This window comes from Camelus ferus, chromosome 2, assembly GCF_009834535.1.
Source record: "Camelus ferus isolate YT-003-E chromosome 2, BCGSAC_Cfer_1.0, whole genome shotgun sequence".
NCBI classification, from domain to species: Eukaryota; Metazoa; Chordata; class Mammalia; order Artiodactyla; family Camelidae; genus Camelus; species Camelus ferus.
Window position 1 is genome coordinate 64,801,910 of NC_045697.1, and position 23,766 is coordinate 64,825,675.

The 23,766-nt window shown below is 32.7% G+C and overlaps 1 protein-coding gene across 3 annotated transcripts in view; it reads left to right on the top strand.

Annotated features, from left to right (window-relative positions):
- The window catches only part of GRID2 (glutamate ionotropic receptor delta type subunit 2), a 1,267,610-nt gene that overhangs the window by 250,021 nt on the left and 993,823 nt on the right, over nucleotides 1-23,766 (top strand). For all 3 annotated transcript variants that reach the window (XM_032459821.1, XM_032459811.1, XM_032459829.1), the window contains exon 2: nucleotides 3,882-4,037. In XM_032459821.1, the coding sequence (XP_032315712.1) occupies nucleotides 3,882-4,037 (156 nt within the window). The remainder of the gene's footprint in view (nucleotides 1-3,881; nucleotides 4,038-23,766) is intronic.

Below are 23,766 nucleotides of genomic sequence, written 5' to 3' on the forward strand. Positions count from 1 at the left end.
TATCAGGCATATTTATCAGACATGTTTTATTTATCAGGCATATTTGCAAATATGAATTTGTACAAAACGATTTTATGATCTAAAATGTTAACTTGTATAGGTGACCCTTTACAACAATTAAAAATTTAAGACCTCAACATATTTTCAATATTACTATAAACTATAATTCTGTCTCTTAAGATGTAAGAAGGAAAGTAAGCATGATGTATTTTTTATTTAAAAACTTGTATGTAGACACACTTGTATATGTCACTCTCTTTGTGTAAGGATAAGCAAAGCCACTTTTCCCCTCCTATGGAAGAAGGAGACCATCAATCTGTAATATTGGAAATGACCAATTACAAATTGGTGTAACAGAGATATTTGGTAGATATTCCTTTTCTGCTTGTTTCTTGGGTTATTCTTCCCTCTGGTTTGGCCAATGTGAAGTGTAAATAAAGAGTAATCAGTTAATCAAACACCGTGTGTGTGTGTGTGTGTGTGTGTGTGTGTGTGTGTGTGTATGTGTATGTGTATACATGTGTAAGCGATGAAATAATTATTCCATTTTGACAATAAGTTGCAACTAATTTCAACTTCAGGTTTTAAAATAAAACTGACAACGCTAATGAAAATAGCTGGGAAAGAAACAGATGTGTCATCATGTTAGCTATGTAGTTTTGAATGTTGCATTTGATTAACTGTACATGGTTTAAAAAAGTAAATCTAGGATGTGGTGTTAGATTAGACTGGTAATATGTGTGCATTAGTACAAAGGATAAAGAGATGTCATTGCTATACTATTGAAAATACATGACATAAGAAAGGACTATCTTTCCTAAGATTGTCCAAGTGGAAATTACCAGGTTGTTTTCAAAATACTTGTGTTTGATACAAAATGCTGTATGTGCTTTTTTTGGTAAAAAGCCAAGTTTAAGATGAGATTTTACAGTTGAAAATAAAAAGTAAATAAATAACTGGATTTGAAATGTTTGCTAGGATTTCCTGTTCTTTGGTTATGCTGTATGTAGTAAGACGGATTGTTACTTTTGTGTACTTTGTTGTTTGCAAAAGATGAACTACTTCTTTTGTGCATTTCCTTTCATTACTTCTTTTTTTTTTTCATTACTTCTTAATTCAGCACAGAATTGACTAATTTGCCATCATTTTGGCAGGTTTCTGCCATTTATTAAGCCAGGTTTAATGTTTAAGGCAATTTTAAGTGTTCTGTCAGGTAATAGTAAAACGCTTCCATTAAAAATGTATTACCAATACTAAGCAGAAGTCAATAGCGTCACCCACTATTAAACAAGTTTGATTAGAAATGCTTCTTTTAAAAGACTCATTTAGAATCCATGACAAGCTGAAGCATCTCTATATAAACATACATCACTTCTTTGGGAGTAGACATTTAGATTATCTGGCTTAAAAAGAATAGGTTATTTCAGCTCCAATTATAGCACATTTATATTACACTTCATAACAAACTGCTAAAGAAATGTGTGTTTCCAAGTCTGATAATATTAAGTTTCAGTGTAGTGATTAACCTATAAATTCTCATAAATATTATCACAAATTAAAATGAGTCTTTACAAATGTGGATTAAAATTAGCAAAATAAATCTAAAATGTATGGCGTAAATATTTTGATAAAATCTTAGCTTATAAAGTAGATTTCTGTCTGATTCAAAAGTGACAGGATAGGTCAAAATTAATATATATTGTAGATATCTCGTTACATCAATAAAATATCTATTCTGGCTAACAGCTACATACTAATATGAGTGCTAAATTTATATCTCAGTTTTAAAAAATCTTCACCCTTTTCTCACATTCTTAACTATGTCAGGTATTCATAGTCAGGAAATGGAAAGGAAGGGTTCAAAGAGACTGGTGAAAGTAGTCTGTAATCCATGCAAATATAGAAGGGTAGTGGTAAGAGAAAACCAAGTTGACACAGTAGTCCTATTAGACACTCTGCCTTCTCTAGCAAAAATTAATCATTGCCTTTCCATGGTGAAGCCAGTTAGGATGGAGAGGTCAAAAGCAATATGCCACACTTGTCAGAAATGGACATAGTTTCATCCTTGTTTCATCATGTATTGACTCTAATAATGCATGTTTAATGTCATGAATTGTCTGTATTTCACTAGAGGACTAGGGGTGTCTGCCACGGAAACATTAAATCAACTAAATTGATAGATGTAAAGTGTGTCTGCTTCTAGTTATAAATATGTGTGTGTGTGTATGTGTAAACATATATACACATTTTTATATGCATATTTAATGTTTATCTCTTCATATATATGTATATAACACCTGTATTATATTTAAAAATAGAAAAAGTCATTTTATATACATACAATTTCATTTTTACATTCACACACTTCAATGAATATTATAGTCAAGAAATATATATTACATGTATATGTATGTGGATATGTTTATATGCAGTTATTCCTTTATCATGTTATTAACCCTTAGGTGTATGGTTTTTTTTGTGTCAATAAGAAATTCATTAGGTTTATTTAAAAATACAAAAAGTAGATTGGCCCAATTATTTATGATTAAAAAGTAAACAATTAAAAAATGTATGCCTGTTTACAACTGGAGGAATCAGAATAAACACAAATAAGTATGCACGGCCAGAAAGAATCTCCAGTTATGTGATAAAATCAAGATCCCCATTAAAATACTTTTGTTCCTTATGGGTATAATCCTGGAAGGCAGCGTTTCATAGTGATGTAGAGCAAGGATGTTGGAGTCAAGGAGGCAAGAGCTCTGGCCCTTGATGTGGGACATTAGACATATGTCTTGCATGCAATCGTAATTTTTAAATCTGTATGTGTGTGAAGTAGTATATGTATCACATAATTGTTTTAAGGATTAAATTAGATATTGTAATGTGAAAAAATTAATGGAAAATGTTAAGCTTTGTTTGGATTACATTACAGTATTAAAAAAACAATAGCTTTAACTGAGACATATTTAGCTACCACAATTTACTTGCATTTTGCATAATATGTGTTTTGTATAATATTTAATACAATTAATGATCCTTACAGATAGATAATATTTTATTATTAAATATTACAGATGATGAATGTGGGGTTTAGAATTTAGAATTTGAATCCCTTGCTCAAACTCATATACTTAACAAATGTCAGAGTCAGAATTTGAAAACAGTTTACTCTTAGAACTGGGATGTTTATTCAGTACACTACTGAAAAACACACACTCAATAAAAAGCCATGGTTCTGATCATCATCATCATTATTACGTTTGAAGGAGAAAAATGCCATAATTATTCACTAGAACTTATTTTGGTTCTTCAGGAAATACTTCTTCATTAATTCTGCTTAGAGATTTGTATGTCTCAATTTTTTATGAATATTACTCATCTTACTATTGTGAAAGATACTGAAACTTGTTCAAAAAAAGAAAGGAAAGAAGGAAGGAAACTAAAAGAGAAAAAATAAAGATTATAATAGAAATTTGGTTCCTACTTACTGTATGAATGGATTCTCGGAAAGTTTCCTGATTTTTCTCCCATTATTCAGAAAAAAACAATTCTTCAAGCTATAAATTCCTAAAGATCTCATAACATGTATTAGCCACTTTGTCCTGCAAAGCCGCTTTGTACTTTATTATAATGTCTTCCCAGTTCCCCCTCAGCAATAACACTTTGATGTACTATTCATCACTTCCATTTGGAAGAAGTAATAACTACATTCCTGCTTAGCTCTCACGTTGCTTCCAGTACAGTGTGTTTCAGTAATAAATAAAGTGCATGCTTTAAGTGAAAGTATATGTTTTCAATATGTAAGTCTCATTGGCATATTTCCAGAGGGCATGACACAATATTTATGTTACTGTTTAATGGCGACACTCACTTCTTTCTAGGAGCAATTTTTGATGAATCTGCCAAAAAGGATGATGAGGTGTTTCGCACAGCAGTTGGTGACCTCAACCAGAATGAGGAGATCTTACAGACTGAGAAAATCACATTTTCGGTGACATTTGTTGATGGCAACAATCCTTTTCAAGCAGTTCAAGAAGGTAAGGTCAATCAGCACTTCACTTTTTATTTTGTTTATATTTTTGGTTCAATTCAGATGCCAATGGAATTAGATTTTTAAAGAGCCCTGAAAAGTGGACATCATGTTTGTGTCTTTGCTACATTGCTTTTCTCGCAGAGTGTTGTTTGGTAGATACTAATCCTGTATTCTACTTCTGAAAGGACAGCATGCAGAAAGTTATTGTTTTAATTGAAATATAATATGGAAATGGTCCTAAATACAATAAAAACTTCCCAGCATTTTATGACTTCAATTGTAAATGAAGCCTACCTTAAAAATAAGAGTTTCTATCAGAATTTTTACTTTTGTCTTCTTTGAGATAACTGCCACCTTGAGTGTTGTTACAACTGGAGATGATATTTCAGGTGTATTCGTGACAAATGTACTGCTAGAAGGAAAACTTTTAGACACTAACTACAAATCAAAGATTTTGTTCTGGGATCCTAACAGACTGATCTAGGCTATAAATTTTTTATGTGCTACAATGTGCCAAGTATTAAACCACTTTTTTTTTTTTTCATTCTCTGTATATTTGAGTGAATTAAAATTTTTCATTGGTACTAAGTCATACAAATACAAATTATTTTTATTATACTGGAATTATCATTTGTATGAGTGAAAGTTTTGAGTGAAAGATCTTACACTAGTAAAATACTATTTTTGATGCTATTATTCTAATGAAATATTTAGCCTTTTGATTGGCAAAGCAACCATTGTTCATGGAAGTATTTGTTGTTAATCTGTTTTATATTTTATTGTGGTAATGTATTTAGACTAGATACTAATACAAAATTAATTTAGTCAAATTCATTTATTAATAAAAAGAGGATTTGACAGAAGAAAAGATGGACAAGATGTTAAATGTAGTAAAGTTTGGCAGGAAAGCTTTATAAAGATAAGTATTAAAGGGGTAAGGAAAATAAATGCTTTAGTCTAATGTATCTGCATGATATACAGATAACCTTTATTTGAATATGTTTTTGATCAGTAGCATTGGTTATTGTTGACGCTTATTTATGCTTAACTCTGTTAGTAAAAGAATGGATAAAATGATTAGTGGTATAGTGGATTTTCCTTCTTCTTAATTTGATGAAATGAAAAATATTATTTTAATGAAATGACCAGAAGTGTCTTAAGTAAAAGCTGTTTTGGCAATAAAATAGGTAGTTTATAATCATAAGATGGAATTTTAATTTTAACATCAATTGAAAAATCAGATTAATATAAACATCCAGTTATTTATATTTTAAATCAGAATTATCTGGGAATTTGTGATGTTAAATCATGGCTATGTTGATAAATTTTTTTTATAGAAACATTTAAAGGCTATTTACATTTTATTAGAATTTATAAAGCAGTCTGCAAAATAAAAAGTGGAAAATGAGGAAAATATCAACAATGTAAAATAATGAGAATATGTTATTATTTTAAAGAAATGCCTATGATATTTCTTTCTCAGTTCTTAGTGACTGGAATAAGAACAGAGGAGAGAAAATTAGGATTGATTTATTTTTGTGACTGTCTTCTGATTAACTACATTTTAATAATTGTAAAATAACTTGGAAGACATTCTAAAAAATCCATGCCTTTTTAAAAAATCCACTTTGAAAAGTGTAGAAATAAAGAAATGAAGAAGTTACCATGGGTAACTGTAGGAAGGGAGTTACAGGAGGGAATTACAAATACTGAATAAATATGTCCCCCATACTTTTTTTTAGAGACTACAGTTTGAAAAGCAAAGACAAATTTTAAAATAACATAGTTAATCTGTTTACATATTGCTTTGTGTAACCATTCTGCTGCCAGCTAAATTCTGGAAACAAAAATATCTCTCAGAAGAACTATTGTGACTTGAAAGAATTTGTGACATGAAAGCAAATTGAGAAAGGAAATAAGTTTCAAGTTTCCAGGGTAGAGACCACTAGATATTTGTCAAGAAAGAATAAAAAGCTTGACAGTTTACCTGATGGGTTTTGATACTAACAGGATGTTCTGGACTACTTACTGGTCTGCTCTGGGTAATGAACCTGAACCTGAAATAAGTTTTAGGAAGCTCTGGAGCTAATTTGTTTCCCCATTCAATATTAAGAAAGATCTGTGTTACTTTTAGAATTAAAAATCATTCTCTCTAGAGCTCTTAGTATAATTGATTGGTTTGAAAAAATAAGGGGAAATATTCAACTGAAAGAGAGCAAGAAAGTATTCAGGAGTATCTTCTTAAATGTTGTAAGGAAGTAATTTAGGCGAAAAACTTCAATTGTACCATCAAAGATAGCTAATTTTTCTATCATCACATCTTTGTTGCAGTACCATTAAAATCTATAATACAAAGAGTCTTAAATCAGCTTATTTGTTTTTTATGTTCTAATGAAGAACACAAGATTTAGTGATATTACTGATTGTTTATACATTAGCACTCCTGATGAACTAAAAATTCAAGGTTTTGGGTTCTCTCTCCCTCTCTCTTTTTTTTTTTTTTGTTTGTTTATTTGATTTTCAAATTCTGATCCTTGAACGAATAACATCATCAAAGCATATCGTTGATTTGGTAATACTAACAAATTATGATAGAGCTTTCAATGGATAAATGGAATTTAATAATCTGAAATCCTCAAATTTATTTTATTGTTACAACTTCCTCCAACCTGCCACATTTAAAAGATGATTTTTTTGAAATTTAAATTTTTGTTTACCGTATCTTTCTACTGTCAACACTTAATAAGAGAGAGGGATTTAAATATAAACAGCCTATTTATCCATAAACTGTATTAAAGAGTATTGGTAGTATGAAAATCCTTTGTAGCTTTGGTTGCAGTAAGTTTTTGCGTAGTAATTAATAATTATTTGTGAGTTTCTAGAAGAAGATATCTTGGTTGTAACACAGGATTAATATTCTATTCTGTGAAGATGAATGACCATTTGAACATCACTATCATTATCCTGTAACATTAATTTCAGATAAATGAACAGTAGAAGAAAATCATTCCTGTTTTCACAAAAGTAAACCACTTATTTTCAGATAATTTTCCCTTTCTTTTGAATATATTTTTGATAAGCCATTGTGTACTTTTTTGCCTGTTGAGTTGTGGGATATTAACTAAGGATAAAACAATTTTTCATACCTTAACTCAGGGTTTTTTTCCTAGCTTTTTGGTTTCATTTTGGTCACCTTTTTCCTTAAGAAGATATACATAAGAAAAAAACAACATTGAAAACCTATAGAATTTATAGTGGTACAAAATTATTTAAACCTAGTTGTATATTTTTACTATGCAGATAAAGTTACTGAGACAACAGTCGTTAAGCAATTCTCCTCCACGATGCAAGTGTACAGCAGAGAAAAACTAAACCAAGGGCTCCAGACCACTGGTTCAAGATAAAAAATTCAAATGCCCTTGCTGTATCTGTTAACCATATATAAAGATAAATATGAGAGAAAATACATAATGCATTCTAGGACTAACAAATACTGTGGGGAATGAAAAATTGTAACAGATTTATATGTTTTGATATGTGCTATTTATGTCAGTGGGTTTTAGATGGCATGGAATTGTAGAAAATACCTATCTAGCCGATCAACACCAGTTGCATTGTATAACTACTCTGTTCATTCATCCTTGATTTTCCTCATCTATAAATAATGAAGAAATCAGAACATAAACAATGTATTTTTAAGTCAGTTTCATCTCTATAGATGAGATGTTCCACAAGTCTTTAGAACAAATTTCCAAATTTAGAATCTTAAAGGATTGTAGAAATTTTAATTGTTCAGCTTCTCTTTAGAGAAGGCTTTACATTGCTGAAATTGCCTCCGAGTTTTTCCTGTGACTGACTTCCAATTGATTAAAAAGATATATGGTAGCTATCCTTTGTTCTGCTACCTCATCCAACTGTTCACTGCAACCCAAAGAACTCATCACTATCACCAGAATCCAGAAAGGAGTTTTTGCAGGTTTGACTGATCTGGACCAAAGCAGCTCTTGCTAGATTTTGCTCTTTGCTTCTCTTTTATAGATTGTTTCCTCTGTGGGATCTATGTACTGGATATTATATAGATACACAAATGGGTGGTGTGAAAAACACTTCTGTCTCTACTGAAAATAGTAACAGTTGTTTATATTGTTAGCTCTTGGCTGAGACCGACACCACTGTGGGCCATGAAAGGTGGGGATTTTTAAGAAAACAAGGTCAAGGAATGTAAGGAAAGTGCATTTATAAAAATGTTCACTTTGGAAGATGAATGCCAATATATGAATGCATGTATTATTCTTGCATATGTCAGGTATATCAGGAAGGATGTAAAGCACCATGCATTTGATATTGAAAGGCAAGATTCAGTTAAAACGTTTTGAAGTTAAGTGCTCTTATTAGAAAAAATACCTAACAATGAAATACATAGTGAAAAGAGTGTAAGGGTAGTATTATACTGTGGAGTTTCAGGTGATTATACTTGAAAGAAAAAGGAGTAATTATCATAATTATTATCTTTTCTACTGTATTACAAACCATTATAAATAATAGAGTTATAAAAGCTGTTTTAAATACAAAAAGCAGTCATGGTTAAGACTGCTCATCTTCCATGTTGCAGCCTGGTCCACCTTCAGCTTACTCTTTTGCAGACCATGACATCACTGTTGATAGCTCCCAAAGAGTCTTGTGAAAATAGACATCTCACTTTAATACAGTGATGATTTCAGTTGGTTTTGCCGCTATAGCTTCCAAAATAAAATTATAGTGAAACATTATAGTTTATGAAATCAGTCTCATTTCTTTATAGTTATATATAAATATACACATATCCATATCATGTGTGTAAAAGGGATAACAGGAGAGTGACAGAGCCAAATCAGTGTCAGGAAATCTAGCTAGGAAAAAGCACTTCTCCAAAACACATCACCATTCATTGTGAGTATTTCTAGTGCCATAGGCTAAATCTGAGAAGTCTGGTTCAAAGAGGATGTAAATGTTAAAGAATGATTTATGTGGCTGCAGTATTTGATGCTCTATACCAGGACTAAGTCTCATAATTTATATTCCTCTTTGCTTTTATAGGACATTTTTACTGTGATAAAAAATTTGCTAATATCAAAATGCTTAGATTGGATTCTGCAACTTTCCTAGCCTAGGACTGTGATGTGTATACCTCATCAGTCTATGTTTCCGGGACCAATTTTGGTAACTCCTGTTTCAGAGCTTATTTTCTGAAGTGCCTGACAACCAAACTTAAGAATTAGTGATTCCAAGAGACAAGAAACAAAACATGAATATCATGTAGTTATAATTCTGCTCATTCTTTCATTTGTTCATTTTTTCCCCCCATTTTTTTCATTCCTTCTTCTCTTTCCACATCAAGGCCAGTGTTGGACTTTGTATCTAGGCCCAATGTTCTGTGTGTAACACATGCCTAACTATATGTGTGAAGGGGTGGAAGGATAGTGATGCAGCTCCTGGCCATCTCCAGACACTCTCACAGCAGGAGGGAAACTGGATGTCCATTTGGGGGCTGCCTAAACTGCCTGCTTCCCTCCACAAGTCTGGAATGTTTAGGTTAGTCAGTTCCCTGGCAATCCCATACCAAGTTCTGTATCAGTTTTCTTTCTTACTACCACTTTCTAAGGCCTGGCCTTAAGGTCTGGAATCTGAATCTGCCTATTGTGTGACCTTAAGTACTTATCATCAATGTAGTATTAAAATATAAAGAATTTTATATCTGTAAGGGACAACACAAGGTCTGAAATATCTCAGACTACCCCCTTTCCATTAGAGAATTGCCCCTCAAGAAGAATTAGAATAGTATATATTTAGAATCAAATTTTGAGAGTACTCAGTCAAATCAGTCTGTCCAAATGCTGATTAAAAGCCTATTACTGTTCCAAGATTGGGCCAGCTACCATAGGAGATAACAAAAGACAGGACAGAATTTCTGATTGCAGGAAGCTTAAAAATGTACCTAACGTGAGATGTAGATTTTTAGAGCATGAAAAGACATTATGCCATTGCCTTCTGTCTTTAATTTGGGTTTTTAATTGTGTTAATAGTAAAAGAAACACTATATTCTAGATTTTTAACACTTTTCAGAAAAGAGAGGGAAATTATTTTTTAAAGAAATAGACTATTTTTAACATAATATTAATGAAGATATAAATTGCACAGCTTAATATTTATTTTCTGTGATTCATTGTTCTACTCTTGTATTGGCAAGTCTTTCCATTATCTCATTTAATACCATACTTTTAAAGTAACAGGTCTCTATTACTATGAATAGATTGAAATTCAGATTTTTTAGGCCTCTTTGTCATAATTTTATAGCCTTTCTGCTTTGGGGCCTTTTACCTCACTTATCTACAAATGTGTACTATTATGTAAGTTACCTCCTAAAATACATATTTTAACAATATGTGCTGCTCTGAATCTTGTTTTATTTAGAAGAATCTTTAGCAGCTTTCTATGAAAGCTGTGTTTTAATGGAAGTAAAGATGTATTCTTTTGTTATTGCTTAAGCATTCTTTCTTTCTACTGAATATTTTCCTCATAAGAATAGCACACCACTTTCTTCTGTTCTCTTTCTACCTCTGTGGATAGACTGCATGATTATGGCAGCATAATTCAATTTTTAATCGACCTTTTATGATACTGACTTGGTAAAAGAGTCACCTATATGTCGTAAAGTGACTCTGAATATATGGTTTATTAGATTAAAAACCACACTTACCTACATTCTGCAGTTGTAATGAGAGTCCATTGTACAGTTATAAAAATAGTTTAATTTCATGTTGACAAACCGAAGATGACTTAACTATATTTAGACTTTAAAATCTATTATCAATATCATTAATACCCAGCTTTCACATGATCCAGTCTACTTGCTAATTTGACAACAAAAAAATAACCTGACTTTTAATTTTAACATTTAACAACTTATTTTTGCATGTCCTTGGCTAGTGTTATGTTTATGGGAATCCCATTATGCATAGTCATTTAGTACTTATACAACATTTTGTTGTTTTATTTTGTAATTTGAAAAAAAAAGAATTATCATTGAAACACTGCTTTTAAAAGGAAGACACACAAATCCAGTCTGCAATAGGAAATTGCATATTCTGAGGAAAAGATGAATCAGCAAGTACTTTTGGGTTGGCTCTAAGTGTTCAGCCTTAAGTCACTTACTCTGCACAGTGCTGTGCTCTCCACTGACTGCTCTGTAACCCTAATGTGGTTAACTTGACCTTTATTACCATGTGTTAGATCCTGACCTATAGGCCCTCTTCTTCCTTTTGCCCTCCCTTTAAAGTGGTTTTTAGAAAACTCCTCATTCATCCCCATTTTAATCCTTGACTCTTCATACTGTACTGTATTCATGTATGATATCTACATTTGGTTCAGTATGTGTTTTAATTTTGATGTCATTTATACTGCTTGGAAAAAAAGGCAATTAGATGTATGGGCCGTGGAATTAGATAAATCTGCCTTTATATGAATGCTGCTTCATTTCTTATTTTCTGTGGGTCCTTGAATACACCTATTGTCTCTGAGCCTCAGTTTATTCATATATAAAGTGGGGATAAAAGCATATTCCATAGGACTACTATGATTATTTGATTATTGTAAGATAATTATATAGGGTAACAGTTATGGTTTGTGGATTCCTCTGCTAATCTAAATGCATTTTAATAACAGTGAAGGACATGATGACTTAGCACCATTGCATGTGTCCATCAGTAAATTTCTATCCCTCTCTGACCTTACCTTCCCAGATGTCGTTTACCACATTTATTGGTAATTCCCATGGATACCATTGATAATCTAAGCTTAATAACTGCCTAATAGGTGTCATTTTCTCTTCAAGTCAGTAGTTCCTTATCAAGATCCTGAATGCTAGGGTTGTAAAATGTTACATAAATTAAATGCTTCTGCTTTTTTTTCTGTCTTCTGGCCTAGTTCTGCTAGTCAGCACAGGAGGATGAGAATTACATTTGTAGTGTAATTTATTTGGCAGATAGTAGTGATGTTGCAACATGTGTACTTAGGGTTGGGAGGATTTAAAATACCTTGTTACCATTTCTGGGAAGTAGAGAATGCCTTTGGGGACCAAATTAGAGCTTTCTGATGATTTATGTAGGCTTAATACAATCAGTGGAGTAAATAAGGCACTGAGTCATAACTAAATAGAATTCAGTTGTAGAGAGACATAATGTAGGAGAGCAATATATGTGAGGGTCGAATACAGAAATGAATTCAAGGAAAGCTTTATACTTTGAGAGATGCATCATCTCTGGTATTTTGAGTTTATTTCTGACATGATTTTTTAAAAGGTTGTCTTTCTGTGCTCTGCAGTTTTTTATTACGACTATACATGGGCAAATATTAACTCTAAAAACTTTATCGCTGGTTTCTTTGAATTTCCAGTATTTTCTTCGGTGATATAATATGATGTTATTTTCTCAGGAATTCATGCCTCATATTTGCTTTTTGGTCCTTGATAGACTAATAAAATATGATAGTAAGAATAGCTAAGCTCACTTCTTAAGCTATGTTTTCAAACAAAAAGACTTAAAAATATAGAAGAGACATAAAATACCTATTAAATATGAGAAATATATTCCAAAGTAAAAAAATAAATATGTTTTCTCAGAATTTTTTTGGGGGGAAACTGTTCTACAAATTGAAGTCAGATATAATCCTTGTATAGAATGCTTTAGAATAGAATGACTTTGAATAATCAGTAATAATTTTTGTACTTTACTTTTGAATTTACACTTATATAAAATCAAACAGAATATGTTGCAGTTGTCCTGCGTGCTTACTCATATTATTAAAACTGAGAAAGCTGTAGATAACTCTGATGATAGAAAGTTATTAGGGGATTAAAAAAAGATGGCACATTCTCATTGGTCAAACAGAAAGAAACTGATACATCAACCTCATTCTGCCTACTCCCAAATCCTATTCTTATTCTGTTTATTTGTCTATAATCTTTATTGTTTGAAATTATTGAGTTCATTTTTTTATTGTTTTGAATTTCTGAGTATTTTTGCTCAGTTTAAGGGCATTTTACTCATCATATCTGTGTGTGTGTATATATATATGTGCATATGCCATGTGTATATGATATATATACCAAATATGACGTATCTATATATGTTTCTATCTATGTCTCATGATAAGTTCAGCAAGCACTTCTTTCTTGTGGTCATTCTTCCAATATTAACGCATGGTTTTCAACGGTAGTTTTAAACCTCTATTTACTGAGTCTGTTACAGTGGAACAAGGCAGGTTTGTTGTCAGACCACCATTGTTCATTATCCAAAATTTATGCAGGGCTTCACGAGCACACGGAATGAATCAACAGTTTACACTTCCTTTCCTTGGAAATTGCTTAAAGCTTAAATATGGGAGGGATAGACCAACTGGAAGAAAACTGAATCACCAAGAACAATTCATTATTCTTTCAAAAATCAAAATTAAAATTGTTCGCATATTTGTAAGATACTTTAAATTCACTGACTATACACTTATTATAATTTTATACAGATGAATGAGATAAATTTAATTCCCGCACTCAAGGAATTTATAATGTAGTAGGAGAAATATACAAAAAGAGCTAAAGAATCAAATAGTATTTTTTAAAGGGAAAAATGACATAAAGGAAGGTAAATGATACTATGATAAAAATTAACTCGTGGAATATGTGTATGTGTGTGTGTGTATGTGTGTGTTTGTGTGTGTGTGTGTGTGTGTGTGTGTGCAATTTAAAACCAGAAATTTATTTTTGATAGAATGATTATGGAAAATACAAAAAAAGGAGCATTTAAGTCAAGATTTGAAGTTGCAAAAATAGCCAGCCATGAAAAGACGGTGGAAATAGCATTCCAGGCTACTGCATGTGAGAAGACCAGTTGGAGGCACTGCTTGTTGATCCGTGTGTTTGAGGGATTAGGTTATCTTTGAATACTTAGGTTTTTATTCAGTTGTTGTGCAAATGTTTATTTCCATAATTAAAGTCAATATTTGCTGGGTAGCAATGCTATTCTTGGGTTTGTTACCCAAATCTTCTTCAGTTTTTCCCTTTGGAAATAGAATGTGTTCTGAAGGAAATTCTGATGGTCTTGCAGGTCTCACTGAATCTGGGGTGTGAGAATGTCATTCCTGAACCACTTTTGGATTTGTTTGTTTGTTTTGAGGGGAGGTAATTAGGTTTATTTTTTATTTATTTAATAAAAGTACTGGGGATTGAACCCAGGACCTCATGCATACTAAGTGTGCGCTCTACCACTGAGCTATGTCCTCCCCCAAGTTTTGGATTTGAAATTCACCTCTCTGTAACTCTGATATTGAATATTGGGCTTTTCATGTAGGTGTTCTTCTTCCCAGGAAAAAGAAATGAAATGAAACATATACAAAAATTTTACTCAGTTTTCTTGGTCACAATGCACAGTAATGCACAGAAATATATTAATATCTAAAACTAGGAACGAAACATCATTTTTTATGGTCTTTATATTTGTTGTACATTCTTGACGAAAGAACCTCATTTGAAAAGCCCAAGAATGAGAAGTAGCATTTATTTATTCATATCTTACTATATTCCATGAGCTGTTAAAAGTGCTTCATTTTTTTTAACCTAATCTGTATACTACTTTATCAGCTATGAGGTAGTTACTATTTTACTAGCTTTATATAGTTGAGGAGACTGAGGTACAGCTAGGTTAGTTAACTTGTCACATCTGAATACTTCAAAATCATTCCTGGAACACTGTTTTCTGTTTGAGTTCAACGATCTTTATTTTCTGTCTTCTGTGAGGTCACCTTTGGGTGGATATTTACCTCAAATAAGCGTCACACTTTTCTGGAGACAGCCAACTGTTTATCAGTCATCTTCAGAGCTCCACAAATTCCTCTCCTCTCTATTCATTGGGCCCAAGACTGGTCACTTTCTCACTGCTACTACCTCTAAATTCTTGTACTATCCCTCATTTTTCAGCTACATCCTGCCCATACCTGTGTAATTCATGCATTTGAAAAATCCTCAAATTATCCTATTTTGACTTTGCCATTATTTCCTATTGAGATTTTTAGCTGGTGTCATTATTAACTACTACACTTAACTGCCTATGTGGAAAAGCTTATCTTAGCTGAATCTTAGTGAGTTGATGACCTGTCCAATCTAATCAGGAAGTGCTGCTGTCTGTTGGGATGTATTCTTCAGACTAACGCATGCATTTTATATTACAAAACTTAGAATGAATGCTTCACACAGACTTTTAACTTCTGTCTTTTACAAGATGAAATCTTCATGTCTGTTGGTATTTTAACAGTGCAGCAAAAGCTGCCTTGATGTTAGAGATGCTGAGAAGCAGCATCTGTCCAGGAAGGTACAAGGTCTGACCAGAAACAGGAGTCATCTCCAAGTGGCCACACCACAGCATAGTTGAGTGGCTGCTATGGAAGAAAACATGATTCTTTTTACTTAAAATAATGTGACAGATGAAATGAACTTGTTGAAAACTTATGTTCCAGTTACATATTTTAAATATCTCCTTTTGAAAATCCTCTACTTTAAGGAAGTTGATGAATCGCTTGTTCAAGAATTCTTGAATATTTTGCTCCATTTTGTATGGCAAAAGTTTTCTCATATCTCTCTTTTATTCTATTCTTTGTAGGAGTGCTTTATTATACAAACTAGATTCCTTATTAAGTTGCTACAGGGAAGAAAAAAAACATACTATTGTTGAACAAATTGCACAGCCAACATTTTTTTGTTACATAGTAACTTATAAAGAGTAATAAGTAGAAACTGACAAGTTACAAAAGAACTGTTTTGCATTTTATATCTTTTTATTTCCAAGACCCATAGTTTAATAGATCCTAATGAACAGCAAATGGCCAAACAGCAGGCTGCAGAGCAAGAGGAAACATAGGAAAGGCCCACAAAAGCATGACCAACATTACAAGATCCTTTATTCCTTCCTTCATTCAATATTATTCAGCATCTCCATTATAAGAAAGTAAGGTAGAATTAGTGAAGAATGTAGAGGTACCTTAGGAGCACTCTGCATATTGAAGGGGCTTTAAACCACTATGGAAGAATAAATATATATGCATAGATAATATAATTACTAGGCAGTAGTTTAATGAGAAACAAAATACAGAGTTCAGTAGAAAATGAGATGATTTACAACCTAGGGATGGTGAGTTAAGGAAAAAGATAAACAAGAAATAAAGGGGAAAAATAGTAGCCATGCTTTCTGCCCTGAAAGTAGAAAAGATCTAATCAAAGAAGCAGCCATGTTCAAAAATACATCTTTATGACTGTGAAAAATGTGATCTGGGGGTGGAGCTGGACTGAGAACAGAAGTATCAGGCCACATGGACAGGAAGGTGATTTTTCTGTCAAGGTCTTTATCCTGTTCCCAGCTTCGAGATCACATCTTTCCGAAACCAGTGGTAGGGCAGTGAACTCAGCATGGAGAAAATCATGATTCAGCAAGGAAAATTAAGCATGATTAAAGACATTAATAATGGCATCAGCCTTCATATAGCAAAGTCTTAGTTTTTTTTTTTTTTTTTATTGTGGCAAAAGTACTGAAAATGGTTTGAGCTCAAAGATGCTGCTTCAAAGGCACAATGCCTCCACTGTATTTTAAGAACAAGTGATATTTTAAAAATAATTATTCCATATTTACAGCACAGTAATTGCTTTTCACATTAAAGAAAGAGATAAGCCCCCAAGTTTTATAATATAAAAGTGTTACGCATATGCATTAACTAATGCTCTCAAAGGATTTTTACTGCGTATTTGGCATTGTCTGCTATATAACTCAGTGTCATGGCAGTGTGCTGTTACATGAAAACATGGATTGTTTCCTAACTGAGTTGGACAGAAGTAGGTAAAGAGTAATGAGATCCTGTTTTGGAATTCTTTTATATGCATAGTCTGTGATTACTATCTTTTCTTTTACTTAAAGTGAGATAGTTAATGTTTTTAAATTAAAAGCATTTTTTAATTGATCAGATTATCAAAGTAGTGAATAAAGCTTGTTTATTTGAATAAAAAATGCTCTGTAATCTGTGAAAATTATCATCCATTGTTTGCTAGTTATTGATTCACTTCTTATTCCATCCAAATAGATATTATTAACAGCTTATAATTTGCAAAATACTGTAATAATTAGTGAAAGAGATAAGAAGATGCATCACTGTGGTTTCTAGCTTCAAGTATTTTATGTTTAGCATGATACAATGAACAATAAATTATAAAGTTCTCAGTAGCAGTAAAATGAGTTGTTCTGGGATTTCTAGGAGTACTGACCTTAATTCTGTACTTCTACCTCCTTCCTCACACACAGCTGGAAATACTTATTTGTTCCCTGAATATTCAGTGTAAACCCAGTATTTAGTACTAAATATAACAGTATATTTGAAGTATTTTGGCATCATCTCAGCTTTGTTACCAACCTTGCTATGCTGCTAATCTATGTTCATTCACTCAATTAATTAAATATTTGTTGAGTGTCTGCTCTGAGCTAGGAATTAATCTAGGAACTTATGGTATAGCAGTGAAAACAAATTTCCTGCTCTCTTGGGATGTATATTCTTGTTGAGGGTGCTACAAATAATATATAAAATTTCAAGTTGAAGGGCTGGTATGAAAAATAAAAAATGCAGCAGCATCAGAGGGATGGAGATGATGACATTGGGGGTGTCATTTTAAATAGAACAGTCAGGAAAAGAACTTTCTGAGACAATGGCTTTTGAGCAGAGATCAGAAAGATGAAAGGGAGCAGATGATGTGAACATCTGGGGATGGCAGGGTGTGCAAAAATTTTGGTTAAGTGTATTAGCAACTTGAATTCTCCTGTCTTCTCAGGACCACATTAATACCAGGTTTCCATTAATTGTGGATCTGTTTTATTTTCATGACCTGCAATTATCTGGTCAGTACCTGTAGTCACTTATATCTTCAGACCCTACCTTTCTTTTATAGATTTATTTTGTAAATTGAAGTCCTTTATTTGAACTTCAGCCCTAGGATTAATGTCCAGCCACTCATTTCCACACGCTACAGATGCAGCCTGTCTGACTTTCTCACTGTGTGTAGAAACCCTGTCATTGGAGTCAGGGTACTTGCTAGTTACTTAAGATTAATCTCTTTACTATCAGCAGTTTCTGTGTATTATTTATATTATCTGTTGCCATAATTTGAGTAAATTCTTCTCATCTGCTGTATTAAACTGTTCAAAATAGATTTTTCTCCTCTTCCACAGTAGCAGTTTTAGCAGGATCCATGCTCCCCCCACACCCCTCAAGTAGCACATTTCCATGTTTTCTTTACAGTGATATTGAAGGCCAATAGAATGTGAGTAGAAGTATGGGCAAGTTACAAGTCATTTCCAACTTAAAGGCAAGCTACTTGCTCTAGACTAACACTTCTCCCCTTTCAGTGAGCTGGAATACTGCTATGGCTGTGACCTAGCTTTGACTATGCACGAAAGGACAACACCTAGAGGGTTTCAGAGCAATGAGATAGAAGGAACATGGCTCTCCTGAGAGGCAGAACTGCCCTGGGTGGACTGCTATATATGAGAGAAATCCTAGATCTTATTTAAAACCCACCCTTTTTGGGTCATCACTGTTCTAGTAGATTAAACCTTAGCTTAACAATTGTATATACCTCTCAAACATTTTACTGTAAGAAATAGATATCCCTCCACTCCTGCTAGCCAGTGAGGATATCCAATTTTGACGACCCAGATACTCCACTTCTGTTTTTTCCCATCACAGTTGTGCTTATCTTCCTTTTTTGCTGCTGCTACATCTACTGCTGCTTCTCCTCATCCTCTTCCTTCTCCTCTTCCAACAGATGCATTGAGGAATAGTTTACATACCATAAAATCCATCTACTTTAAAAGACAGTTCAATTATTAGTAGTAAATTTACAAAGTTGTGCAACCATCACCAGAATCCAGAATTTAGAACATTTTCACCAGTAAAATCCCTCATGCCCATTTACAATCAGTCAGTCCCCATTCCCACATCACCTTTAGCCAGTTACAGATTTCTTTCTACAGATTTACCACTTCTGAGCATTTCATACATGTGGAATTAGACAATATGTAGTCTTTTGTGTCTGGCATCTTTCACTTAGAATGAACATTTGATGTTCATCCATGTTGTAGTGTATATCAAGAATATGTTTCTTCTAATGATGAATAGTATTCCATTGTAGTAGTAGATCACATTTGGTTTTTCCATTCAAAAGTTGAGACTTTGTTTCTGTTTTTTGATTATTATGAAAAATGCTGCTGCAGATATTTATGTAAAAGTCATTGTGTGGACATACATATTTCATTTTGTATCCTAATCTACTTAGGCTGCTGTAACAAAATACCACGGGCTAGGTACCTTGAACAACAGAAATTTGTTTTTTCACAGTTCTGGGCACCAAGATAAAGGTTCCAGTAGGTTTGGTGTCTGGTGAGAGTTCTCTTGGGTTGCTGCTTTCTTGCTGTGTGCTCACAAGACCTTTTCTTTGTATGTTCATGGACAGAGAAAAAGAGCAAGATCTTTGTTGCCTCTTCTTATAAGGACACTAATCCTTTCAGATCAGGCCCTACCCTTATGGCCTCTTTTACTTTAATTACATCCTTAGGGACCCTCTCTCAAAATGCAGCGGCACTGAGGGTTGAAGGCTTCAACACCCAGATTTTGGAGGGATATGTACATTCAGTTCATAATATTTTTCTTGAGTAGCTAGGTATCTTAGAAGGGATTTGCTTGGTCATTTGGTAAATTAATGTTTAATTTCTTAAGTTATTGCACAACTGTTTCCCAGATTGAGTGCAGTTTTACATTCCCACTAGCAAAATATAAGGAGTCCTGGTTCTTCACATTCTTGTCAATTTTGTGAAACATATGAAGTGATACTTAATTAAGGTTTTAATTTATATTTCCGTAATGATTAATGATACTCTTTTCCTGTGCTTATTGGTCATCTGTATATTTTCTTTGATAAAATATTTGTCCAAATCTTATATGTATTTTAATTAGATTCTTCAACTTATTATTTAATTTTAAATATTCTTTATATATACTTCATAAAATTATTTTATCAGATATGTATTTTGCAAGTATTTCTTTCAGTCTTTTTTCCCTAGTTTTCTTAATGATGCTTTTTGAAGTGCAGATTATAATTTATTCAAGTTCAGTTTGTAAATATTTTAAAGTATCTTGCTTTTGGCCATGTATCTAAGAATTCTCTGAGTAATTCAAGATCATTATGATTTTTCCTGTTGTCTTCTTAAAATTTTACATATTTATATTTAGGGGCTGTTTGTATTTGAATGTGGTATGAGGCAGTATTTTGGCATGTGAAAATACAATTTGCCTACTACTCTTTCTTAAAAAGATTATCCTGTCCCTCATTGAATAGCCTTAGCACCTTTGTTGAAAATCAGTTGACCATCAATATTGGGCTTTTTCTGAACCTTCAATCCTGTTCAGTCCTAATTGTCTATATGCTTATCTTTATGCCAGTAGTAAGTTGTAGATTTACAGTAAGTTTTGAAATCCAGTAGATTCTCTTATCCTCTTTTTTCAAACTTATATTTGACTGCTCTATCTTTCCCATTTTTATATAACTGTTAGAATCTGCTTTTAATTTCTTCAGAACAGTTTTCTGGGAAATTGACAAGGATCATGTTGAATTTATAGGTCAATTTGAAAAAAAACTGTTGTCCTAACAATACTGAGTATTGTGTTTCATAAACATAGAATATATCTCAATTTATTTAGAACAGTATTATTTTAATATAATAATGTATCATGTATTATATAGTAGATAAATTGTAAAATTTATAATAATCAATAGTCATTATTATTTTAATGATTTTTTTTGGCTTTTACTATACAGGACTTACACTTTTAATTTGATCCTTAGGATTTTATTCAGTTTGGTGTTACTGTGAATGAATCATTTCATGAAATTTTTCAGATTGTTCTTGCTAATATATAAAAATAATTTGTGTGTATATATATGTATGTATATATATAGATGTCATCACTTGTGACCTTGATGAAATCAGTAGTTTGTTCTAGAATATTTTGTGCATCTCTTAGGATTTTCTACAAACAGGATCGTATTATCCGAAGAATTTTATTCCTTCCTTTCTAATCTGGGTGTATTGTATTGTATTGTATTTATTTATTTATTTACTTATTTATTTATTCTCCTAATTGTACTGTTTAAAACCTCTAGTACAATGCTTAATATAACTTTGAGGCAAGGGAAACTTCTCTGTTTCCAATCTTAGATGGAAAACATTTAGTCATTGAAATTTGAGTGTGAGTTAGCAGTATATCTTCCTTGCAAGCCCTTTATCATGTTGAGGAAATTTATGGGATTAATGGGAGTTTATCAAGGTCTATTATGACTCTCTTATTCCCCAGATGATCTTGTTACATTTTTAGCTAGTCTTCTGGTGTGTTGCTTGATCAAACTTGTATTGTAACTTCAAGCTTGCTAAGATGTTGATCTTTCTTGATTGTTTGATACCAAGATTGTTAACATTTTCTATAATGCCTCTGAGTATGATTTTTTCCCCACATACCATTTTGAATCAAATTCTCACTGCCTGGAATGGAAGCTGTTGGTTTTCATATCCTTCCTCACCTACTAGAACTACCTTCTAATAGAATTGAGGAGTGAGGTTGGGGATGAGGCTAAAATGCCACAGCCTCACTCTTCTATGTAATGTTCAGTCGTGCGGGCTGGCTTGCTTGTTCGTTCGTTCTTTCTTTCTTTCTTTCTTTCTTTCTTTCTTTCTTTCTTTCTTTTTTCTTTCTTTGTTTCTTTCTTTCTTTGTTTCTTTCATAAGTGATTTTTAATTCGTTATATGCCTTTTGTCAGGTTTATAAGTGAGAATTTTTTTGGCCGATTTCATTCAGTTTTATTACTTTCTTTTGGAGATTTGTTGAGTTCAACACTTTGTCATTTATGAAGTTTCACATCCTCCCCCACTTTTTTATAGTATAGAACAACCAACAGTTAGTTTCCCTTGAACCTTGTCTATTTTAGGGACCAGATAAGATTGGCATGGTTGATTGAAATAAGGAAATAATAGGTTTTGAATATCAAACTAAGGTTTCTGAATTTAATATCTTAGGAAATAGCAAAGAAAGAGAGGGTTTGTTCCTTATCCAGAGTCCACTTTTCTGATACTCTTCTCTCCTTCTGAACTACCCTAATAAATGTCATGTACTACCTACCTACCATTCATAGTTTAGCCAAAATTTATATATACACACACTTTAGAAAACAGAAAACAGCATCCTACAATATAAGTTATAGATTAGATTAGAGGTCAAGAAACTAAAATTAGGGAAACTGGTTGGGAATCTGTTGAAATTGTCCAAATGGGAGGTAGTGAGTTCCCAGACTAGGATAGCTATCCTAGCTTTTTACCTTTAGAACTAGACAGATACAAAGTTAAGAGATGTAAGAAGCATAAAATGAAAGGCATATGTAGAGTAAGTGTAAATAGTAGCGAACACTTACTGAATTCTTACTGTGAAAGGCATAGTTACATGGGTTTTGCATAAATTATTTACTCAGTCCTCACAGAGGTGTTTATATGTATTAGGAAACTAAGGATGTGAGGTTAGTCAACTTAACCAAAATTAAGTAGCTAATATATGTCAGGGTTGGAATTTTAACCCCTGTCTGAATATAGGTATCAGGATATAACTGAAACAGTGAAACTGGGGTTCTATAGAGAAAGGATAGAGCAGAGATTCAAATTGTCTGGAGGTAAAAGTTGAAGCTGATGTTGGATGAGATTGCCAACGATGGATATAGTAGAAGAGAGAACCCTATTGATATATGATGGCAAATACTTATATTTTGTGAAAAAAGGAAATAAAGAAAGAGCACATTTGAAATTAAGAGAGGAAGCAGTGGAGATCATTATCCCTGAGGAGAAAATCCTTCTTTTGGGGGTGGTTATGATAACTGTCATTGAATATTCTTTGGATGTTAGCTGTACCAAGTTCATGGATTCTAGACATGAAGGACCCACTGATTAAATTGCAGAGAGAAATTTTCTTTATACTGTTACTGGTGTTAATGGAAGACCAGTACAAACAGTAAGGAGTGAGTGGATGGGAAGGACTGAGTAACACCAGTAGTCTTTCTTCAGTGTTTGGAGGGGAAATTATATGTATGAGAATAGCTAGAGTTTAGTGAAACATTAAACATGTGGGGGTATTTTTGAATTGAGTAGAAAAAATCTTGAGGGGAGGAAAAAAAATTTTAATAGCAGTTTGGTTTAGAAAGATGTTAAAAAGAAAGATTTGGTAAATACTGGACTATTGAGCTAAAGAAAAAATCATTTTGTTGATACAGAGAAGGAAAGTTGAGGGAATTCATGGGAAGTGGTTATAATCATCTCAGTAATACTTAAGGCAGTGGAACACTGAGGAGTTGCAGTGGAGAGTGGAAAAGGTTTGGAAATGCTGCTGGGGAAAGACATTTAGGGGTGATTGAAAATATTTCTGAGTCACAGTAGGAATCAACCTGAGATTTCATACAGAGAATCTATAAGAGGTTATATAAGACACTTTCATAATATTCTCCAGCAATATTCAGAAACTGTCAACGTAACTAAGGTCACAATTTTCGGTATAAATATGGTTTTATCTATATTCATGATTAG